The sequence below is a fragment of the Metarhizium acridum genome (genome assembly GCF_019434415.1).
Source record: "Metarhizium acridum strain ARSEF 324 chromosome Unknown scaffold_141, whole genome shotgun sequence".
Classification (NCBI taxonomy): Eukaryota; Fungi; Ascomycota; class Sordariomycetes; order Hypocreales; family Clavicipitaceae; genus Metarhizium; species Metarhizium acridum.
Window position 1 is genome coordinate 1,625,502 of NW_027094020.1, and position 21,757 is coordinate 1,647,258.

The window sequence follows — 21,757 nt, forward strand, 5'->3', positions numbered from 1 at the left end:
CCAGCCTCTCAATACAATCTCGCCCTGCACAGTGCGTCGGCTGCCAGCGAACGTTGAACGCAAACGTCACTCTTGGATCATTCGATTTTGCCCCTTCTTTTCTGTTGCTTCGCTAGCCATCCGTTGCTGACTGACATTCGTGGACGCCGCCGTGAGCTGGCTGCAGCTGGAACTGCCTTTTTCAGGTGCTCTGATCTGTTGTCGAGCTCTCAACCCCCCCTGCAGCATTGCATTGTCCCTGCTCACGCAAGGGGGGCTGCCCAACTTTGACCCTAGGCCTTAATAAGTGTGCGTGTCCTGTCTCTTCCTTTTTTTCCTGCTTTAAAGGATTTGCGGACTGCGACGTACAAGTTCCGTCTTTGGACGGCCGCATCCTTCACCTCTCTTTTGTTTTTAACCTGCGGCTGCTTCCTCGGGCCGCAGATCTTCTTTGCCACGGAGCCTTCGAAACTTGATGGTGCCACAGTGCTTGTAGACAGTCTTCCTGTTGAACTGGTTCGTTCATCAGGATGGCTTCGTCTCTAGCCCCCGACAACCGCCCAGATCTTCCAGCTCCTGCTGATGGGGATACTGCCAACGACCCTTTCGTTACCGACTCGTCTTCATCCGCCCATTACCGGTTCTCCAATTTCGACCTAGAACTGTTCGCTGCCGGGCCAGGTTCTTCACCTAGACAGGCAAGGAAAGCCCTGGAAGCACATCTCGCAGAAACAGATCGTCGTTTAGATGAGGCAGGGAAATTGGGCACTTCCCTCGTCGCCCAGCGCAAGCTGTTGGCTGAGCGATTGCAGGAAGTGCAGAAGCTTCAGGCCGAAGGCGAGCTTGGTCCAGAATTGCGCAAGAAGCTCGTGGACATTGAGCGGGAGTATAATGACTTAGCCAGGGAGTCTGCTAGGGTATTTCTTCCTAAACAGAGGGTGCCAAGCAATGAAGCACACCCGGGCTCGCCCTTTGTGCCAGAAGGGCGAAGCGGAAGGGTAAGGATGGCTGTTTTTTTCTTTCTTTCCCTCACCATGTGCTTTGTGGTGTATTGAGCTAACCAAGCTGACGACAGCGTTCTGTGAGCCCCTCCAAGTTCGAAAGCCAGGCCACTGGCTCTCCAACCAAGCTGAGCGTTCCGAATCGCAAAGTCAGAAATCAGCCGTCAAATCGAGTTCACGACATTGAATTTGCCGCTGAAATCAGCACCTCCCTTATTGCCCAAGTCCGAAATCTACAAGCGTTACTGTCTGAGCGAGATGACGAACTCAAGAGTGCTCAATCGGAAAAGACCAGGCTCGAGATTGAATCAGAGAGCCTACAGCAGCGACTCAAAACATTGGATGAAAGCGAACATCGATACAAAGAGGAGAACTGGAACCTTGAGACTCGCCTCCAAGAGATTGCCTTGCAGCAAAGAGATGCAGCGGATCGTGAGAAGAAGCTCACCCAAGCTTTGAACTTGTCCAATTCTGAGAAGACATCGGTCCAGAAAGAGCTAGATGATGCCAAACTATCTCATTCTAAACTGGCTGAGGAGCATGCGGCTGCTATGAAGCACCTTGACATCGAGATGGGCACTGCCAAACGCAACATGGTCATGGCTGACAGCGAGAGAGCGGCAATGCAACGCAAGATTGATGACTTGACTAACCAGAACCAAGAGCTGGCAAAAGCCTTCTCGTCACAACGAGGACGTACAATAGACCGAGAGTCACTGTCTGGTTTCAGCGATGAGGATTTTGAGACTGCAACAGATAATATCACGCCTGAGCACTCGCCACCACCATCTCCAGTAAAAGGCACACCTCGACACGCAATGCTCGAGACCGAGACTATAAAATCATCCCTCCATCACGCGCAGAGAACAATCCAGAGCCAGCGAAACCAACTCCACCGAGAAAAGACCGAAAAGCTGGAGTTGCGTCGAATCATCCAAGACCTGCGAGATGATCTGGAGAAGGCGAGAGGTGATGCAGGCGCCCCTTCCAATTCTCGTCGTAACCGCAAGATAGACTCAAAAGAATTCAAGAAGCCTGCTCGCCTTCTGGGAACCCTTCGGTCCAGCAAACAAGAGATCATGATGGATGATCCCGATTGGGAGGATAACGCTGATATGTTGCCGCCGGGTCCCTCGGCGAGTGGATTCCGTCGCAATGTGGAGGGATCACATCCGACTGACACGAGCGATCACTTCGAGACGGCCAATGAAGCTAGCGAGTCTGCCTTTGAGACTGCCAATGAACGTGCTACTGAGACGGAGGACTTCGAGACCGGAAACGAAGCATTGTCTGGCGATGACGACGACAATGAGACGGAGACTGAAAGCGCTTCTAGAGGGTTCGGTCGGATGAAGCGCCCGCCTAGCCTCCCTGCTGGTTTAGCAAGAACAGGCAGCCGGGACTCATTCGACAGTACAGCCTCTACTTCAGCAGATGAAGATGAACTCGCCGATTTGCGTACGCCAACAGGTACTATATCATCTCAAAGAAGCCGGTTCAGACTCAATCGAAACCCGTTTTCTCGCAGCTCGAGGCAGAGCAGCGAAGAACCAAATATACGAAGCAGTCCTGCCAGCTACACCAGCGGCGGTACTCCCCAAACGGCTGGCCAGAGCCTCTTCGCGGAGCTTCAAGACTTTGGTAGCGACGATGAATCTCTTGGCGCCGCTACTCCAAGCCGGCGAAGTGTCCGATCTGCTACTCCCGGATCGGTTCGCCGGACCTTGTCGCCACCTCCCGCTGTTCCAAACTTGCCTAAAGTAGTCATGGTGGACAGTGGTGTCATGACTGACCCCGTCAAGATCACTGCAGAAGTTTTCGAGGAACGTGCTGACAGGCCGGTGTCAATGGAGTCAGTTGTTCACGCCGGAAACCGGCTGTCTACATCTTGGCGAACCAGTCGGGGAATGGATACAGATTTCTCTCGCCCAGCGTCCATGTTCTCATACAGTGATGCTAGTATTCAGTATGAACAAGATCTGGAAAGCAAGCTGGCTGAGTTCCCTGTTCCTCCGACCTCCTCACCTCATGTTGAACCACCCTCACTTGGGTTGTCGCACATTCAATCTCAGAACGTGGAACCAAGGGATGAGATTACGATGCCTCCAACACCCCCGACTCTGCATCTGACTTCTCTTGCTATGGAGCATGTCGAGCCTAGATCTGAGCCTGAACTGGCACAACCCGAATTGACATTGTCACATATCGCCGCCCAGGCTTTGGAGCCAGTAGTAGAACCCGACACTCCTCGGCCACAACTGACCCTGTCCTCCGTTTTGACCGAAGTCATAGAGCCGCTGGGCATTCCACGGCCTGAGTTGACAATATCCGGTATTGTTACTGAAGCGTGGGAACCTATTCCAGAGCCGAAGACGGAGACCACCATTGTGGCCCCCGTTGTACCTGTCAGCCCTCGGGAAGTTCAAGCTCCACACATAGACCTGACCATGTCTTCTATACATGTGGAAGATCTTGAGCCCATAGAACAGCCGGTGGTTTTACCAACACCGCCCCGCCTACAGTTCTCGGGAATCGCCGCACAGAATGTCGAGCCAGTATCACTGCCGCCGCCGGCGCAGCCATCACTTGCTCTATCATCGATCCTCATGCAACACACACAACCGATTATGGAGCCCCCTCCTCCTCCGCCGGCGTTGGCTTTGTCTACAATTTCTGCCCAGCAGGTGGAGCCTATGGCGCCCACACCCGACTCGACGACTTTACCAAGCTTTGGCTTCTCCTCCATCGAATTTATCGAGACCCATCCCACATCTCCTCGCAGTCCTTGGAGAAATGCTTTTATTCTTCCAAGGGATGATGACTCTGAAGGCAGAGAGAGCAATGTTCCAGAGACGCCCACCAAGAATATATTTGGATCCATCGCTTCCCGCGGTAAGAAGAGAGACATTACACCAGTCATTGCCGAGGACGATACTCGACAGTCTCCCATCTCACTAGATGCCAGTACTCCAGAGTCACAACGGCCATTTAAAGAGATTTCTGCCAATACTAATTTCCGTCCAGCACGAAAGCAGAGTGTTCCCACCAGTGACCAAGCCGCCCAGACTTCATTGACTGCCGGGGCTATCGAGCAGCTTCTCACAAGTGACTCTCAACGCTCTTCTGGGCATGTGAAGAACTCGTCCGTTGGCTCCGTCGGCACGCCTGACACCACCGGCACAGTTAGAATCTATCGCTCACAAGAGAGTCTTGACACGCCTGTTCGTCCTAGAGGCAGGGCAGTGAATGAGTCTGTACACGATATTGGAGCTTTGGTCCGACCAGGAAGTGCAGCGAGTGGCCGAGGCTCACTCCACGATGCGCCACCGCTACCTTCTAATCACCGCCAGATTATTGAAGCAGCTCGTTCTGGGTCATCTCACAGCCAACAAACAGCCAGCATGGGCCCTCCCCTCTGGCCTGCCTCGGCAACGAAACATCGACCTCAGACCCCAAGTCAACAAGGTCCCATGTCATCTGGCCGTGGAACTCCTACGCCACGGGGCGCCCGCAGCGGATCCATACAGAACGGAACTGCAGAGATGAGCGCATCCGGTAGACTTACATCGCATTCCCGACGGTCATCTGTGTCATCCTTCGCGTCTGAGCTTGATACGCGATTCAACATACGGCCTGGGGAGATGGGCATGCCTCCGACGGGATTTGGGCCTAATACTGATCCTCGTATGATTCAAGCAATCACGCAAACCATGATTGGTGAATTTTTGTGGAAGTATACTCGAAAGACGGGTCGCGGCGAATTCTCTGAGAACCGTCACCGTCGCTACTTCTGGGTTCATCCGTATACTAGGACGTTGTATTGGAGCGACAAGGACCCATCTACCGCAGTTCGCACGGAGCTTAAAGCCAAGAGTGTACCCATTGAGGCCGTCCGTGTGGTAACGGATGATAATCCAATGCCACCGGGGCTTCATCGCAAGAGCTTGATCATCATCTCACCTGGGCGAACCATCAAGTTCACTTGCACGACTGGTCAACGCCACGAGACGTGGTTCAACGCGCTCTCGTATTTGTTGCTGAGAACTGGCCAACGTCAACAGACGGACGCAGAAGAGGTTGCCGGGCAAATGACGCAAGAAGATATCGATGAGTTCAATCCACAAGTCGGTCGTCGACCAGTTAATGACGCCGGATCAAGAGCCGCCCCGTCTCTCTCGTCGTACAATTCCCGTACAACGCGAACCGAGTCTCCAGCGCTCGGCGTGTCCATGGACGTTCCAACCCTCACACCGTCTGGCAATCGCAAACATGTTTCGACCACAAGCAGCAGAACGTCGACCGGTACTTTCAGCAAACTCAGCGGGTACTGGAGATCTGGAGCACCGAAACTCTCTGGCACTCTCTCTAGCTTCCGCAGCCGAGGTGCTAGCGGCCAAAACTGGGGCATTTATGAAGCAAGTGAAGTGCATGACAGCGCTGAAGATCTGCGCGAGATGATTGAGCGTCAAGATCGAGAGGCGGATCGGCTTGAAAATGTGAGAGCCTGCTGTGACGGCAAGCATGATGTAGGAACTCTGCCGCACATTTCACGAAGGGGTCGTGGGCATCCTTCCCACTCTCACCCCGGCCAGTCTGTTAACAACACACCAGTGGCCTCGATGCGGTCTCGAGCGTAAACTGTTTTTGGCTATCTGATGCTATGTCACTTTTTTGGTGTTTCGCTACACCCAACCACCATTGAGCAATTCGTTCCTTCAACAACAGCTCCATCAACTATTTTCCTTGACCTATTTTACGACAAGTTTTAATCTTGTGTGAAAGCTTGACGACATGACGATATCCCGTCCTTCATTTTGTGGTTTCCATTTCCTGTTTTTACTCGGTAATCCGATTCTGCTTTCACCGATATTGCAGTGTGCGGCTATGTCTTGTCCTAGGCCAGCCTCTGTGATGCGTACAATCTTTACTTTTCAACGAAACCGAAATAAAAAAAGCCGATGTCCTGTTATATTGACCGCGAAATCATGGTTTCCAGAACGGAGTCTCTTGCAGAATTTTTTTTTTTTGGGTCGTTTACCTCTGACTGCATCCTCGCTGCATTTATGCTTTTGAGGCCGCCTTTTCCCTCGTGATATTTCTTACATTCATTCATACAATTAAAAAAAATGCGGGCAACTCGACGCTAGCAGCCGGCTGATGACAGACTGATTACATTATGACAACCTCTCTCTCCTTGTCGACCTCATGACAAGTAAACGGAAAGGCACTGGCCTGCTGGTAGACCAAGAAGGCTTGTGTGTCTGAGTACAGAAGGGCAAGGGGCGGGGGTCTGTCTGTTCTTTTCGTTGGCACTAGATTCTACTTTCATCCTTGAAGGAGAAGGATGCTCGATGGCAACACCTTTTCTTTTTCGAGTTTACCTGATTGATTGGGCTTTGGACGTTTGGCCCGGCTATATAAGTCCCAGACTTTGAAGTATATATATATATTAGTTAATACGGTGGCCAGCCCAAATTGGGAAAGGGAGCATTTGCTGTTTCACGTCTATAGACTGCAGCGAGACCCGAAGATGAAGATGTGGGAAAAATTGTACATGTATACAGGAGAAGGAAGAGGAGAAGCAGCGGGAAAGGTCGACGGCAAAGGAATGCATTGCGCAGCGGTTGATGGTAATACAGATGGACAGTCACGGAGGGACGAGAGATGGATGGGCTGGTGGTGGCAGGAGGAAGAAGGAGAAGAAGTAGGCAAGGAGACAGAGAATGAGTGTACTTGCATGATGAATGAATGATGTTTTATTTTTGTTTTTTACTGGCCATGTATCCGCGTCCATAACTTGCTGAAAGAAGAAAGGACATGGAGGACTTGAGACGAACCAGACATTGGATGCACAGTTGCTCTGAGATCAGTGCTTTCTGGTGGATCCAGGCTTCTAGAGCTACCAACTGCGCAGTTGGTTTGACTGGTCCCAGCGGTCCCAGCGTTGACTGTCCCCTGCTAGAGAAGCACTCGAGGCCCCATCACATGACGTAGGTGCATCGATGTCCATCTCTGGACCTGACAGCACTACTATGTAACTAGTTACTTGAGAGCACAAGACGACAGCAGCTCGCTCGAGATCCACTGCCAGCCAGCCATTCCGGAGCCATTCGACTCGGAAAGGCCACATTGACTCGGACTGGAGCTGCACGACTCGAGCTTATTTATGCTTTGAGCTTCACCATCATCCTGCAACCTGCAATCTGCCACCTGCGCCACCTGCCATCTGTCACCTGTAATCAGTCAATGCCATTTTAAACTCCGACCAGTTTCCAAGCTTCTTGCAGCTTGCAGCTCGTGTGTAATTACACGTTTGCATGGCTGCAGCCAGAGCTAGACGCTCCAACAAAGCGACAACTCGATCTTGCAAGGAGCCTGGCCGGACCCTTGGACTCTAGTCTCGTCTCTCCCTCGCTGCATCGGCTTCGACCTTGGCTTCGACTATTGGCTTTTTTGGCTTTGGCTTTGACTTTTGACTTTTCAGTTCGACTTGGACGCCGGCATCGACTTTGTTTATTAGACTGCCCTTCCTTTTGCACAACCCACCACTCTATTCTATTCTCTTTAACCTTGGGTCCTCGGCCCGTCTCGACGACGTCTCTTTAGGGCTCTGGAGCTCATTTCAACCCTCCCTTCGAAACATCATTCCAGTCTTCTTTCGCTTGCTCCTGCATCGACATCCGTTTATTCTGCATGCTGGTCGTGCCGGCTTAGCCAGCCTCTATTGCTCGCCAAGCTGCATGTTGCATGTTGCATGTTGCACACTCAAACTCGTCCCGCCTGGCCACATAGACAACTCCTCGTGTCCACCACCACTTTTGGTTTCTTTGCCTGTTCACAGCAGTCAGGCCGCTCTGTATCGACGTTTCAACCAGTGCTTCGCCTCCAACCACATCTATCGCGAGCGTCAGCTGTCCTGGTAGTCACCGCTGATTCTGCCGATTCTGCCGCATCGGACCTCGACCCTCTCGAGGCCACTGGCCTTGGCTAAATAGTCTTTTCGCGTACTATACACAACAGCCATGGGGCCATGGACGACATTACTGGTGACGTATCTTCTTGGAGGCGTCACCTTTATTCCGCTTGTCGTCCTGGCCATACTGGCCCACGCCCACTATACGCTCCCGTATCGGTATGACCTGGTACCTCCTCATGCCCGCGAGGGCGACCGACTCCAAAATGACATCGTTCAACCCGGCGACGATACTTCAGCTCTTGAGGCGGAGAAGAAGAAATCCCCTGCCGAAACCGCCAATGCCCGGGCCACCCGCGACCTCGACGTTGCCGCCGGTTACTTCGCCGTCTGCCGCGAGTACACGCCCATGGGTCTCAATGCCAAACCCATCGAACGCTCAACCCCCGTCGGTTCCACTACCGTTGCTCCTCCAAGCCCCAGCGTCTATCAGACCATGTATAGAAGTATATTCGATCGAAAGCCGGTGGCTGGCCCCCTGGATAATAATAATACCAATAACAGTATGAGCCAGCGTCCAAAGAAGGCTGGCAACGTCTTTTACGTTGTGCTAAGGTAAGCAGGCCCCGGGTTCTCTCGCCGTTTTTGCCATTTTTGCCTCCTTGTCACCATTTATTGATATCCTCTTTATATTTAAACTTACACTTTTCGTGAAACGCCTAGGCACGGTCACATCATGTTGTTTGACGACGAAGAGCAGTTGGAAGTACGCCATGTTATTTCATTAGCAAGTTATGACATTAGTATTTACTCGGGCGGCGATGTCACCCCCGAAGGTGAGTTGTTCATCAAGCGGAATGCGTTGTGCTTGTCGAGGAGAGCAGACGGCCAGGATATGCCCGACGCAGACGGCCAGACGATGAAGCCTTTTTATTTATTTTCTGAAAACTGCTCGGCAAAGGAAGACTTTTACTTTGCCTTGCTAAGGAACCAGGAGCAGACTTTCGGCTTTGACTCGAACCCCCCAATCCCCAAAGGCTTCGAGGTTAAAAACATCATCTCCTTGGTACAACGGTTGCACTCTTCCGAGGACCATGTTCACTCCAGATGGTTAAATGCAATGCTTGGAAGAATCTTTCTGGCCGTCTATAGAACTCGAGATTTGGAAGACTTGATCCGTGAAAAAATCACCAAGAAGATATCCAGAGTTAAGCGACCTTCATTTCTAGCCAACATCACCATTCAGAAGATTGACACTGGCGAAGCGGCGCCTTACTTTACAAACTTGAAGCTCAAAGACCTGACTGTAGAGGGCGAGTGCGTTGTGGAGGCAGATGTTAGATACACTGGCAACTTTCGCCTCGAGGTTGGCGCTACGGCCAAGATTGACTTTGGGACAAGGTTCAAAGCCCGAGAGGTCACCTTGCTTTTGGCCGTTGTCCTAAAGCGGATTGAGGGCCATATTTTATTCAAGGTCAAGGCACCGCCCAGCAATCGTGTGTGGATGTCTTTTCAGACAATGCCCAAGATGGAAATGGTCATCGAGCCAATTGTCAGCTCAAGACAAATTACTTATACTCTGATTTTGCGCCAGATCGAGAGCAGGATAAAGGAAGTCTTCGCTGAGACATTGGTGCAGCCGTTCTGGGACGACGTACCGTTCTTCAGAACCGAACACAAGATTTGGAGAGGAGGCATATTTCAAGGCGATGATGCTGTTGTCAAGTCAAGCGAAGATGCTGGGCGTCCACAGGCAGTTTCCAACGCTGAGCAACCGGAAAAGTTGGATGAGAACGAAGATCTCTTAAATCAAACTCGACCCCTAGAGAAGAGTCACACTCTACCCGCCATGGGGCAGCAACCAAGCAGCACGGGCTTCTTTGGCAGGAAGCTGGGAAAGGGTGCCAATGGAAGTGCGACTTCTGTCCTGACCAGTAGTATCGATTCCAAGCCCCTTAACTCCGGTCATAGTACGCCGCGATCTCTCAATATCATCAAAAATTCGACAGACCCCGTGGTGGGCACTGAAACTGCCCACGCCGACCTCTTCAAACCTTCCTCGTCGCCTCCTGACCATGCCACCAACCTTATGGCCTCTCTGGCATCTCGGTCCCAGGACGCATCACCTATGCAGATGCCCTCTGAACCTTCAGCAAAGGCATCACCCCGAGCCAAGAGGTCGAGTCGTTCGTCGACCTCCTCCAAGGAAATCGAGAACAAGGAGCAGACCGGGAATGCAGATATAACACCGGTACAAACAGCACACCGCAACACAACATCCTCGGTCGAATCTCTCCCTCACAGTGAAGATTCTGGCCCCGGCTCACCTACGCCATCTACAACCGGGTCGTTCAAGAGCCATACAGAGTCACTTGGTCGAAACTTCTTCTCGAGACGTGACACTACTAGCACCACTGCATCGACCGAGTCATCCTCGGGCGGTAACCTGAAAAGAAACACACTAGCCGCAGTTACAAATGCTGCGGAACAGGCAAGACAGTGGGGTTGGAATGCAATTCGCCGGCAAAAGGACCAGCGGCAAAACGGCGACAAGTCCCATCAAGTTGATCTCAGCCAACCAATGGGGCGAGGTCAACCGCTACCGCCTCCAGGAACACCGCTCCCGGGCCCTACCAATGGGGCCACAAGGCTTGTCACTGCACCGGCACCTAAACGCAAACCTATTCCGTCCTCTTCCTCTATCCGTGAACAGCCACAGGCCGAGTCTATAGATCATGACAAAGAAAATCGATCGCCGCAGCCGCCTTCGCTGCCTCAACAAAGACGACGAGGCCCAAGCCAGCAGCAAGATGAGGATGCAGAACAGAATATGCTCGTTGTGGCTGCCCCCGACGATTCCCGGCCAGGCACACCATCCCAAGAGGACAAGGTAGGCTACGATGAAGCTTGGGAAGACTCTGCCAAGAAAGTCGAAAAGGCAGCAAGGCCAAAAACTGACATGGGAGCAAAGGCAAAGGATCTTCCAGTGGCAGTCGCGGAAATTGCGTCTGGCTCTGCAGGAACTGTAGAAATCTCGTCCAGCACTGTTCAAGAATCTTCACAGGAGCCTGTCATGTCGGGTGTAGAAGTAGAAAAGGAAAGTCCTCTGGCAGCGCTACCAGCTGCCGATGTCGGTATTGACGACGATGACGACATTTCTGGTTGGTTAGAGGATGATACTCTCGGGGACGAGTCAATTGCTGAGGAGCTTCCCGTAACTACTGGCGAGATCAAGTGAAAGCAACCACCCCTATGCTCTCCAGTGCCAGTTCAGGAAGTAGATGATGAAAGGGACACGGTGGACGTATAAAAGCATCCAAAAAAAAGGCGAGCGAGCAATAATTTTATCCCAGGTCATTTCATCCTAGAAGCCATGGACCTGAGCTGCCCACCCTCTCTCTCTCTTTTTTTTTTTTTTTCTTTTTGGTTGGCTGATTTAGAGCAGGTGTTTGGAGTTGTTTTCATGGCAATAGAAGGTGCACTGGTGTCTACCTCGAAACAGTACCACTGCAGCCTGGCGAATACTGTTGAATGAGACGATACATTGCCCTAATATAGGAGGCTACCATGTATATATACTATGAATGTACATAAGCAGGGCACCAAATTAGTCATGCATGTAATCAGCTAGCTGCACGCCCAAGTGACATTAAATCATGATCATCATTTGCAACACGTCTGTAGCTTACACTGCCTGCCGTTATGAGTACCATACCAACGCTCCTCTCCCTTTTAGGAATTGATACAATTGGGCCAAAGTATCATTTTATTCACCATTCCAACGCCGACCTTTCCATTTCACCTTCAGCCAGAGCCCGTATAACCGGTCCAACGGTTGCCCTCATTCCCGCCACTTTTGTCCTCTGCTTCATCCTGGTCCAAAACACAGGGCAGTCTTTACTATCGCAGCGAACGTCCTCAAGAGGACTCAGTCCGGAGCATGTTCGACAAACGCTCAGTACGTCCTGGTAGCCGCGTTCCTCGGTGGCCAACCTCGTCTGAAGCATGAACAGCGAAGCGGGCGCATTGTCTCGGCATGCAGGACAGAGGGCTTGGCCCTCCTGGGCGAATTTGGCGCTACAGACGAGACAGTGCGTCGAGCGCATGTACGACTCGAGGGTCATTTTCTTGGCTCCCGGCTCGTTTGGCGCCCTGCGTATGCGCTGGACCTTGGGCATCTCGTCGTACCACTGCCTTACATTGGCGCCGACGAGGTTGAAGATGCGCTCCAGCGGGGGGATGAGGTTCTTGGAGATGTAGTATTCTGCGTCGAGCTGCCAGTGAGGATTGGCCAGTAGATCTTCCGGGGCCACGCTCCGGTCGATTAGACGTGCCCCGGGGGCTCCTGTGATAACCACGTACGGTACCCTCTCGCCGTATTGAGGTTCCGCTCTGGCATCCTCGAGCATTTTCTTGGTGCTGATGAGAGCGCCGGCCGGCGGTGGCCCCTTGTCGGAATATGTCCCCAGGCGGACTTCCCTTGCAAAGCAGAAGTCTTGTACAGACACTGCCCCCCGCAAAATCTTGTCACATTGCTTCTGGAAGTACTCCTTGATTTGGCTCAGATCGGCAGTTTCAAAGAGCAGTTTAAGAGCCTTTTCCTCAATCTTTTGCTCGGCCGGGGTGCCGTCTCGGCGAACAGTCTCGATGCCCTTGGCGTCGAACTCGGGCGTGACTTGGTCTTTGCTTTCATACTTGTATCCGACGTAGCGTTTCTTAGCTAGCAGTACACAGGGGTGGTAGACCTTTTCAAACTTCAACTTGACGGGTTGCGGGTTTATGTCCGTTATTGCCTTTGCAATTTCGTTGCCGACATCAAAGGCTTGGTCTCTCGTCCTGCCCTTCAAGTAAACGAACAAACTATCTGTGTCGCCGTAGACGACTTCCGCCCCCCATCGCTCTACCGAGTGGATGTATGCTGTGGCACGCTCAAGCGTCTCTCGACCCGTTTGGACGATGCTGTCTGCTATTTCGGAACAGGGCATGCGTCCTGAGAAAGAGGCAGATGTGTATCCGTAAGTGACATTGGCCAACAGTTTCAGTGCCAGCTGACGGTTATTCAACAGCTGTTGTAGCACCTTGTCGTCCTTGTCACTCTTCATGCCGCTCTTGACCATGACCCTTGTTTCTAATATCTCTGTCAACATCTTGGCGAGAAGAGACTTTCGAATCTCAGGCTTGACATACATCATGCCATTTGGTGCAATGTTGACGTGGTCTTTTAACAGGGCGAGAAGGCCTTCCTGACGTTTGTATTCCGCAAACCCCATCTTGTTTACGCCGCGCCAGTTGGTAATTCGTCCCAAAAAGGTCGAATAGCAGTAATTGTAGGCAATCATGACACTTGGGTACAAGCTCTGGAAGTCTAGGACTAAAAGCGGGCTGTTGTAAAAGGCGCTTTGCGGTTCCATAACCAGGGGTAGGCATTCCAATGCGTTCTGACTGCCGACTTGCTTTCGACTCGGAGAGACGAGGATGAAGTTTTCGGGTTTCGCAATTCGAAACATGATGGACTCGACTTTGAATTGTGAGCCCCGTGAAAACACAGAGAAGAAGTCTACCCCAAGCAGTCGAGCCTGTTCACTCGTCCTGGGAATCAGCTCGTTGGTTTCCAGGATTTGGATATCCATCAATGTTCGCGTCTGGTAATATCTGACGACTTTGCCGAGATCACTAGACTTGCCGCTCTTATACCAGGATGTCAATGTCCTCCAAGAATAATGAGGCACACGACGATGTAGGAGGTGCCAGGCCACATTCTCGAGGGTGTATTGGAGAAGATTCAGTTCGCCACGCATGGCCCTCCAAATGTTGATCATGTGCCGGCCGGTAACGCGAATCGTTGATGTTGTGTTGAAGCCCCATCGGTCGCTTTGCTTGCCAAATCGTCCATGAGAATCGCTTTTCATCCTGGAAAACTCGTCACACAAATTATAGTCGTATTTGCACCGGGCGCGTTCGATCAAATAACCCCATGAGCTACCATGAACCTCGTATCCAGTTAAGATATCGGGATCAAATGTTCTTACAATCTCAACCATACGGACAATCAAGTCCAGTTCAGAGCTCTCTTCAATGATGTCTGACCCTGTTGATTTCGGCATGGCCTGGGTCTCCTTTCCGTCTTGCGACAACACCACTATCCCTGTGTGGATAGTACCTGAGGTATTTTGGCTAATTCCAATCGCTTCATCAGACTTGCATACCCAAAATATGCATTGAACCTCGTCCTCTTCAGGATTTGGAACATATTTCCCTCGAGTATTGACGTGGATTTCCAGACTCATAGTGCTCATGTATTGAACCTCGTGTTCCACACTTGTTGACTTGCCCTTTTGTGTATACTTGAATCCATGCTTGTTTTTCTGTGTTGGGCCATCGATCTGAGACAACCAAGCCCTTGATGAGGGAAATACATGCCGAGGTGCTTTCCTGCCAGCCTCCTTCTGCCGCTTCCGCATATCTAGCCAATGTACTACTTCCTGGTGAGACGGGGGCAATTGAGCGTACTCCCAGCTTTGCCAAGTGCAGTGGCGACGCTGTAGTGCCTGTTCTTGTTCAAGAGCTTGTTGTACTTGATAACTGTCTGTTTTGATCCCATAGCTGGCAGGAGAGGCGCCATTGGCGTCAAAAACGGGAAGAAATGGTAGAGTATTGCTCTCCAACCGATATTCTCGACCGGCATACTCACGATTGCGCTCTGGAACATCAGACTCTCTACTGTAGAATGCATCTTGATAGATAACATCAGGCAGCTGAGGATCTTTCACAGCTGAACATTGGCTAGCAGTTGGTGGCATGTGTGAGTATATCATGAACCTGTTGTCAACTACCTTCGCAACGGCCCGTTGAATCTTTGTCGTTTCATCGTCGTGCTCAGAAAGCCTGGACGAAAAGTTAGGCGTAAGCACGTCAAACTGGGAGTTGCCTGCTTTCCCTAGCAGATCGTCCACACTCTGACGACAAGACATGGTTTTGGTCAGTTTGCTGCCATCACTCCGCTTAACAGGTGATATCTGGCTTCGCTGGCTGAACCGCGCTTTTGGACTTTCACCACTCTGTTCTTTGGTAATGGCGTAATTCAGCGCTCGGTCTGAGGCAGCGAGTGGATCGCTGCTGGATGGGCTAGATCTATCTCTAGGAGACGAAAAAGTAGAGTGGCGTTGGTTTACGGATCTAAAGCCGCTCAGCTTAGGGGAAGACGAGTAGTCAGCTGCTGGTGTGGCATTGTAGGATTTCAGTCGCTTCTGTGGGCTACTTGTGGACGACGCCACTGGCCCCTGACGTTTGCGGGCCATCAGTTTTTGATGTCGCAAAGCCTTAGATCGTGGAACTCTTCCAACTAGTCCTTCATCTTCGGCAGCGTCGAGGAGCTCTTGTGAAACGGGGACGGCGGGAAGTGATCCGGTTGAAAGTACACTGAGACATAAGCCGGGCATGAGATGTGATGATGGCTGCAGTGGCTTAATTGCCGTCGACAGGCTCCCGCTATTGGCCGAGATAATTTCTGTCACAGCAGCGGCAGCATCTTGTCCAATGTCATTCTCAGCACTGTGTTCTGCCCGAGTAAATTCTCTAAGCCTCTCTTCGTCGGAATCATCCGGGAAAAACTCATCTCCAGGGTTGAGTTCTTGGAGGATTTTCTTCTCGTCCACTTCAATGCTACTTGCAGGTGGCTCCCCCGTTAATTGCGTCATGCTTGACGAAAGGCCGAGCGCAGGAATAAGATTGTTTGGAAATAAATCTTCAACAGACTGCAGAGCTGTATGCACCTCCTCGTCTGGGTCCGCTCGTTCCACAAAATCTTCGAACTTGGGATGCTGGTCGTCGAGTCTAGCAAGTTCTGCGTTGACCAGCTCGGTGATTTGTTCCACGTACTCCTCCTCATGGATCCAGCCCTGTGGTTGAGATTGTCTAGCATCGGCAGACATACTGACCAAAACATCAGGGGGGAAGGGGCTGAGTCCTTGCTTGCCATGCAGCATTTGACGTTGTCGCCGTTTGGTCTCATCTCTCCATAATCCTGCCAAGCTGAACACAAGCTTTTGATTTGCTGGTATGGGAAATTTTCGCTCGATGAAGTCATGATGTAGTTGTCGCTCCTTCACTGCCTGGCGATTGGCGATGTGTTGCACACAAATATCTACTTCGATGGAGCAATGGCTAACTCGTGGCAAGGAAGGATCATCTGTGATATGTTGAGGAAGGACTGATTGACTATGCCACAGGTGTGAAGAGTTGGATCCAGCGTCATAAGCAGGGACAGGAGACCGAAATGCGGTCTTGGACGACTCCAGGTAATCACATCCATACAAATTGTAATCAACCATGAACTGAAGTAGGTACTGCAAGTGAGCTTCGTACGGTTGAAATTTGCGCTTCATAATTACCCCCTGCTGTAGTAAATCCGCTAACCTGGTCATCACGATTGGGTTGAACATGTATATCTTGAGAAAAAACCGGTAGCCGACATGAAAGCCGTAGAACGGGATGCCCTTGACCAGGGTGATCCGTGCGACAAACTTGGCATTTTCCCCATACTGATCTCGCCTATAGCTTACAGCCAGGGCATGATCAATGGAGAGATGCAGTCGGTAGATATAGGCTCCAACTAAAAGAAGTCATCAGCATGGTTGGCGCCTTGCGTCTCAATGGAGCACCTCACCCTCATCAGGCGCCAAGTCGCCATTGTATTCCACGTATAAATAAGGAAATGCGCCATGAACATGAGCGCAGACCTTTTGTCCGGTTTCTGTAGAGCCGAATATGCGTACAACAGGAACCTTGGGGCCCCTGACTACCTGTGATGCACGAACGTCATTTCGAAGCTGAGGATCATAACGGGTGGGGATCGCCTGGTAATGATCGATGCAATTCAATCTGACCCGAAACAAATTCATGCTTTGCAGCATGCAACTCCATTAGGTTCAACTGCAATTCGGGAATGAAACATTACTGGGCTTGTGTCAAGATTTGATTAGCAAATCGCGAGAAAAGGCTCCATACCATGTTCACGATTCGTCTGCGCTCGCGCGTGCCGAAGGTGCAAGTCTGACGCACTAGTCTCGCGTAGTCACGTGTGATAAGTGCCTACCTTAGCGTGGGTTGATTTCTGGCCTATTTTATTGGCTACTGCAGAAAGTACATGGCAAAGTTGACTACTAACAGTTCTAACTTTGTTAGATGCCTAAATAACCGATTTATAGAGTGCTTAAGCAATTTGAGGATAACTTGTGAGAGTGCAGTCTAGCAGAGGATGATTTTTGGGGGTGATTTTCGAGCTGAATTACGGTTACGTGATGCGAGTGCGAATGGGCGTATATCAGAGTTTGTAACATCGTTGTTAAAGGTGGTACTTTGCGGGGATGCTGAATAAAAACCCACCCTAGAAGTTCTTGGGACTGTATATCGCATGTACTCAACATCCATCCAAGCTCTTGAATGCGCCAGCCCCGAAGTCCTGCCCAAGTCACGACTGAAAACAAATAATATTGCACACATTCGCATAAAAAGTATCTGCTTTCTATCCACATCGAATCTTTTGGAAAGTCAACGTTCTATTGGACGAAACCACCCGCACGATGCCACCCGCGCCTCCGCGCAAGCCTGAGACAGGCGCGGCAAACAAGGAGGAGAACATCTACATCCCATCTTTCATCAGTAAAAGGCCCTTCTATGCCGGAGAAGAAGGAGATGATAACGATTACCTCAAACATCAGCGACGAGAGGAGAAGAAGGAATCATCGCAATGGTACGATCGGGGGCGAAAGTCTGGTCCAGCCGCTACAAAATATCGAAAAGGCGCTTGCGAAAACTGCGGCGCGATGACGCATAAAGCCAAAGATTGCCTGAGCCGTCCTAGGGCCAAGGGTGCCAAGTGGACCGGCAAAGACATTCAAGCCGACGAAGTTATCCAAACCGTCAACTTGGGGTGGGATGCCAAGCGTGACCGGTGGAACGGATACGACTCGAAAGAATACCGTAGCGTGGTGGATGAGTTCAATCAGATGGAAGAGTTCCGAAAGCAGTCACAGAAGTCTCAAGACGGGGAGGAGGTTTCGGAGGATGGCGACAAGTATGCCGAGGAAAACGACATGAGTAAACATCAGAGCACAGCAACTCGTCAACTGAGAATCCGAGAAGATACGGCCAAATATCTCCTCAATCTCGATTTGGAGTCTGCGAAATATGATCCAAAGACGAGATCATTAGTTGACGGAGGAGCCACCGGTGGCAAAGCTGCCGATCTCTTTGCTGAAGAAGGATTTATGCGATCATCAGGTGATGCCAGGGAGTTCGAGAAAGCCCAGAGATACGCTTGGGAGGCGCAAGAAAAGAGTGGCGACACATCACAACATTTACAAGCAAACCCTACCGCCGGTGCTTTTTACCGAAAAATGGAGCAAGAAGAAGCAGAGAAAAAGCGCGCGGAGCGTGAGAGACAGCTCAGGGAGAAGTACGGAGGAGATGACCAGAAACCTATGCCTGCTGCGTTGCGCGGTATGATGGTCACCGAGTCGGAATCATATGTCGAATATGATGAAGCAGGCTTGATCAAGGGAGCGCCGCGAAAAGCAGCCAAATCCAAATATGCAGAGGATGTGTTGATAAATAACCATACTTCTGTTTGGGGAAGTTGGTGGTCCAACTTCAAATGGGGGTACGCATGCTGCCACTCATTTGTAAAAAACAGCTACTGTACTGGAGAAGAAGGCAAAGAGGCCTGGGAAGCAGCTGAACGACAGAGGAGTGGCGCAAACTTGATTGAAGCTCCGAAGGAGGAAAAGGGGGATTCGTCTCCTGAAGAGGCGACCCAGAAGGACCAGGAAGGAACGACGGCGAAGAAACGCAGCCGGGAAGAAATGCTAAACGGCATCTCAGAAGCAGAATTGGATGAGTACCGCAGGAAAAGAGCGGCGGCAGATGATCCCATGGCAAAAATGCTGGGCAGAGACGAGTTATTAAGCTAGCAAGCGTGAATTTGAAAGTCAAATAAATTGAATGGGCAGTCTTGGCTTGCTGAACACTGTGATTGGTGCGCATTTTTAATCATTTTGAACAGAAGCAATCTAAAAGAACATCCGAATACATCGTACCAGACTACCTGGGACATAAACCTTTGACATTTCACCAACTTAGAAACATATTTACGCAGCACTGGTCAAAATTTGTTGGTATTGGTAGAGAAGTCAATCAATTTTTATCCTTTTTACCAACGCCGCAAGCTATGACGAGTTTTCCCTCCCGTGAGCAGGATACCGAATCATTATCCCCATACCAGTCGGAGATCCATCAGGACATGGCTAATGCATTTACTCGTCATCCTCTTCCTCCTCACCATCAGCACCGCCCTCGGCGGCCTTGGCCTTCTTTCTGCGGACACGTCCAGGGCGACCGCTACCGAATGGCGAGTTCAGGGCAAAGTCAATGTGCTTCTGGGAGTCGAGACGGACAATGAAAGAAGGAACGTTGACAATTTGCTTGCCGACACGGATGTGGCGCTGGCGAATGAGAACGCGAGCGTGGTGAATGGACTTGGCAAGGCCGAGCTTGTAGACACAAGTCTGCAGGCGACGCTCCAAGAAATCCTCGAGCTTAAGGGCAAGCACATAATCGAGCTTCATGCGAGACTCGTCGAGAACTCCGACACGGACAAGACGGCGAATGAGGGCATTGCCTTCGAAGAGACGCTTAGGGTCCTTCTCGTCGAGAGTAAGAAGCTGACTACATTTGGGGTTTAGCAACGTCCTGCATAGAGATTTTCCCATGATTCCAGAAATGACATACCGGGCAGCACGACGAATCTTGGAAAGAGTCAGACCGACTCGCCAGACCTCACGCTTGTTGCGGAGGCCATACTCGCCAACGAGCTTCAACTCAGAGTCCCTGTTGCGTATGCGTCAGTTTCGTTCACAATCGACTTAAACAGAGACAAGCTCTAGTTCAGTGGCCGGTGGTACTGACAATCGAGCAGACTCGAAAGGTCTGCGGGGGACACGGGAGGTCTTCGAGTGGGCGCGGGGAGGCATCCTTAAAGGTTTTGTTAATGATTACAATTGAGGCGATTCGCGATTCTAGGACTTACTTGACTTGCTCCTGTGGTGATGGCTGAGGATGGAACAATTGCACACGCACAAGTGAGGGAATCTTTCAACATTGTGGGGAGATAAATTTCCGTCAGCGACTAGCAAGATCACGTGTGTGTCGCTTTCTGAACCCTAAGAATATCACACCGCATGCGCCCCACCTCCCACAGTCATTATGCCCTATTTCTGGTCCTAGGTGGGAGAAAAAAATATCGGATTATCTAAGCTGCCGCTCCCACAACCACCGCCAAATTCGACGCACCCACAAGCGGAGGCTCTATCTGTACACCTTCGCCAATTCTCGATCACGAACCCGTTGTTCGCCAAATAAGACGAGATGGGTCACTCTTACGGAAAGCGAGCGGGCACCCGCGTGCGTATCATTCTTTCGAGACTCGATTTGCGACAAAACTAACGTCGAAACAGTATGCCTTCAGCCGCAACTTCCGCCAGAAGGGCATGATCGCCCTGAACACGTACTTGAAGACGTACCGGTTCGTAAAACCCGAAGCCGAATAGCCCTGGAAGATGGGAAATGAAAGTCCGGAGAGACTGATTTTAGATTTACAGTGTTGGCGATATTGTTGACATCAAGGTCAACGGTGCCGTTCAGAAGGGGTAAGAAATTTTGTCCCACAGATGTTTTCGCATGGCATACCTACGAATACGACGGATGAGCTCGAGAGAAGATTGCTTTGCATTGGAAGGTACATGGCGCTGATTACGTGGTGAATAGTATGCCCTACAAGGTCTACCACGGCAAGACTGGTGTTGTCTACAACGTCACCAAGTCGTCTGTCGGTGTCATCATTTACAAGAAGGTGTGGCACCGATACATCGAGAAGCGCATCAACGTCCGAGTTGAGCACGTCCAGCCCTCCCGATCTCGTGAGGATTTCTTGAAGCGCGTCAAGTCCAACGCCGAGGCCAAGAAGAAGGCCGCTGCCGATGGTGTTACCGTCCAGGTTAAGCGACTGCCTGCTCTTCCCCGGGAAGCTCGCACCGTCTCTCTGACCGACAACCCTCCTGAGACTGTTACTCCTTTGCCTTACGAGACTACGATCTAAAAGGTGTTTGTTTGGGGAGGGATGACTCGGGGCTTCGTTTTTTCTTGTGGTGTTGCGTCCGGATGGGAAAGAACTCAGCATGGCAAGGTCTGCATTTTCGATGTCCATAGGAAATAAAACCGAGATGACATCACTAGATGCTGTGGTATCATGCTTCACTATGTGACTTGTAGTGTATTTGACTTCTACCATTGTGTTGTACGCTACCCCGTGCAGGGCGACTTCCTCTCAGCCTTTTAGCTTGCTTAGCATGATGGTCCTGCTTCTACCATGAGAGCATCCTGTCTGTCATGGCTTTTCGCTTCCATTGTTGGAGACACACCAGAGACTCCTTGCAATTGTCAGACCATCGTGAGACCATCGCGGGCCATCTTACTGGCACTATTGCTCCACTACAGACCGTATTTGTAGTTTTTGCAAATCTCATGGAATAGGTTATTTGCTATCCATGGACGATCTCAGATTACAAATTACCTATACAATTTGAACATGGATAGGGAAATAGGACCACACAAAAATGAGAAGTTGGACAACCTGGACGATCTCAGGAAATTCTTCAAAGTGTTCGATATAGCTAGCAAAACCGACAGGAAAATGGACGGCTAGGATTGCAGGTAGCGATCCCCTGTTGCATTGAGAATGCCATGGGGATTAGCTCCGGTTTCACTGGGATCGGATGGTGCGTGGGAGCAGCGGCTCGCCGGCGTGTAG

At 51.0% G+C, this 21,757-nt stretch overlaps 6 protein-coding genes across 6 annotated transcripts; 4 read left to right on the forward strand and 2 right to left on the reverse strand.

The window, feature by feature from the left end:
- Positions 1–509: 509 nt before the first annotated feature.
- Positions 510–5,617, forward strand: J3458_009142 (uncharacterized protein; the record flags this gene model as incomplete). Its single annotated transcript, XM_007813508.2, has 2 exons — positions 510–977; positions 1,055–5,617. The coding sequence occupies 2 exons, from the start codon at positions 510–512 to the stop codon at positions 5,615–5,617; spliced, it is 5,031 nt and encodes a 1,676-aa protein (XP_007811699.2).
- Positions 5,618–8,002: 2,385 nt separating this feature from the next.
- J3458_009143 (uncharacterized protein) lies at positions 8,003–11,131 on the forward strand (the record flags this gene model as incomplete). The annotated part of the gene is made up of 2 exons (XM_007813507.1): positions 8,003–8,508; positions 8,617–11,131. The coding sequence occupies 2 exons, from the start codon at positions 8,003–8,005 to the stop codon at positions 11,129–11,131; spliced, it is 3,021 nt and encodes a 1,006-aa protein (XP_007811698.1).
- A 439-nt stretch (positions 11,132–11,570) lies between these two features.
- On the reverse strand, positions 11,571–16,892 carry REV3_1 (DNA polymerase zeta). Its single transcript, XM_007813506.2, has 2 exons — positions 16,559–16,892; positions 11,571–16,504 (listed from the first exon to the last, which is right to left on the reverse strand). The coding sequence occupies exons 1-2, from the start codon at positions 16,803–16,805 to the stop codon at positions 11,664–11,666; spliced, it is 5,088 nt and encodes a 1,695-aa protein (XP_007811697.2). The 5' UTR covers positions 16,806–16,892; the 3' UTR covers positions 11,571–11,663.
- A 582-nt stretch (positions 16,893–17,474) lies between these two features.
- On the forward strand, positions 17,475–18,863 carry SLU7_1 (mRNA splicing protein; the record flags this gene model as incomplete). Its single annotated transcript, XM_007813505.2, has 1 exon — positions 17,475–18,863. The coding sequence occupies one exon, from the start codon at positions 17,475–17,477 to the stop codon at positions 18,861–18,863; it is 1,389 nt and encodes a 462-aa protein (XP_007811696.1).
- A 342-nt stretch (positions 18,864–19,205) lies between these two features.
- On the reverse strand, positions 19,206–20,050 carry RPS9B_1 (40S ribosomal protein uS4; the record flags this gene model as incomplete). Its single annotated transcript, XM_007813504.2, has 5 exons — positions 19,206–19,617; positions 19,681–19,779; positions 19,858–19,923; positions 19,979–19,982; positions 20,029–20,050. 5 exons carry the CDS (start codon positions 20,048–20,050, stop codon positions 19,206–19,208), a joined length of 603 nt encoding a protein of 200 aa, XP_007811695.2.
- A 161-nt stretch (positions 20,051–20,211) lies between these two features.
- On the forward strand, positions 20,212–21,182 carry RPL21A_1 (60S ribosomal protein eL21). Its single transcript, XM_007813503.2, has 4 exons — positions 20,212–20,352; positions 20,406–20,473; positions 20,550–20,597; positions 20,716–21,182. Exons 1-4 carry the CDS (start codon positions 20,317–20,319, stop codon positions 21,044–21,046), a joined length of 483 nt encoding a protein of 160 aa, XP_007811694.2. The 5' UTR covers positions 20,212–20,316; the 3' UTR covers positions 21,047–21,182.
- Positions 21,183–21,757: the final 575 nt, after the last annotated feature.

Bases quoted from the DNA above. Each gene is read 5' to 3' on its own strand.
- REV3_1 (XM_007813506.2), bottom strand. From the start codon at position 16,805: ATGCTGCAAAGCATGAATTTGTTTCGGGTCAGATTGAATTGCATCGAT. The intron at 16,505-16,558 runs GTGAGGTGCTCC...GACTTCTTTTAG, and splicing joins CGACTTGGCGCCTGATGAGG to TTGGAGCCTATATCTACCGA.
- RPL21A_1 (XM_007813503.2), top strand. From the start codon at position 20,317: ATGGGTCACTCTTACGGAAAGCGAGCGGGCACCCGC. The intron at 20,353-20,405 runs GTGCGTATCATT...ACGTCGAAACAG, and splicing joins GAAAGCGAGCGGGCACCCGC to TATGCCTTCAGCCGCAACTT. The intron at 20,474-20,549 runs GTTCGTAAAACC...TTAGATTTACAG, and splicing joins ACGTACTTGAAGACGTACCG to TGTTGGCGATATTGTTGACA.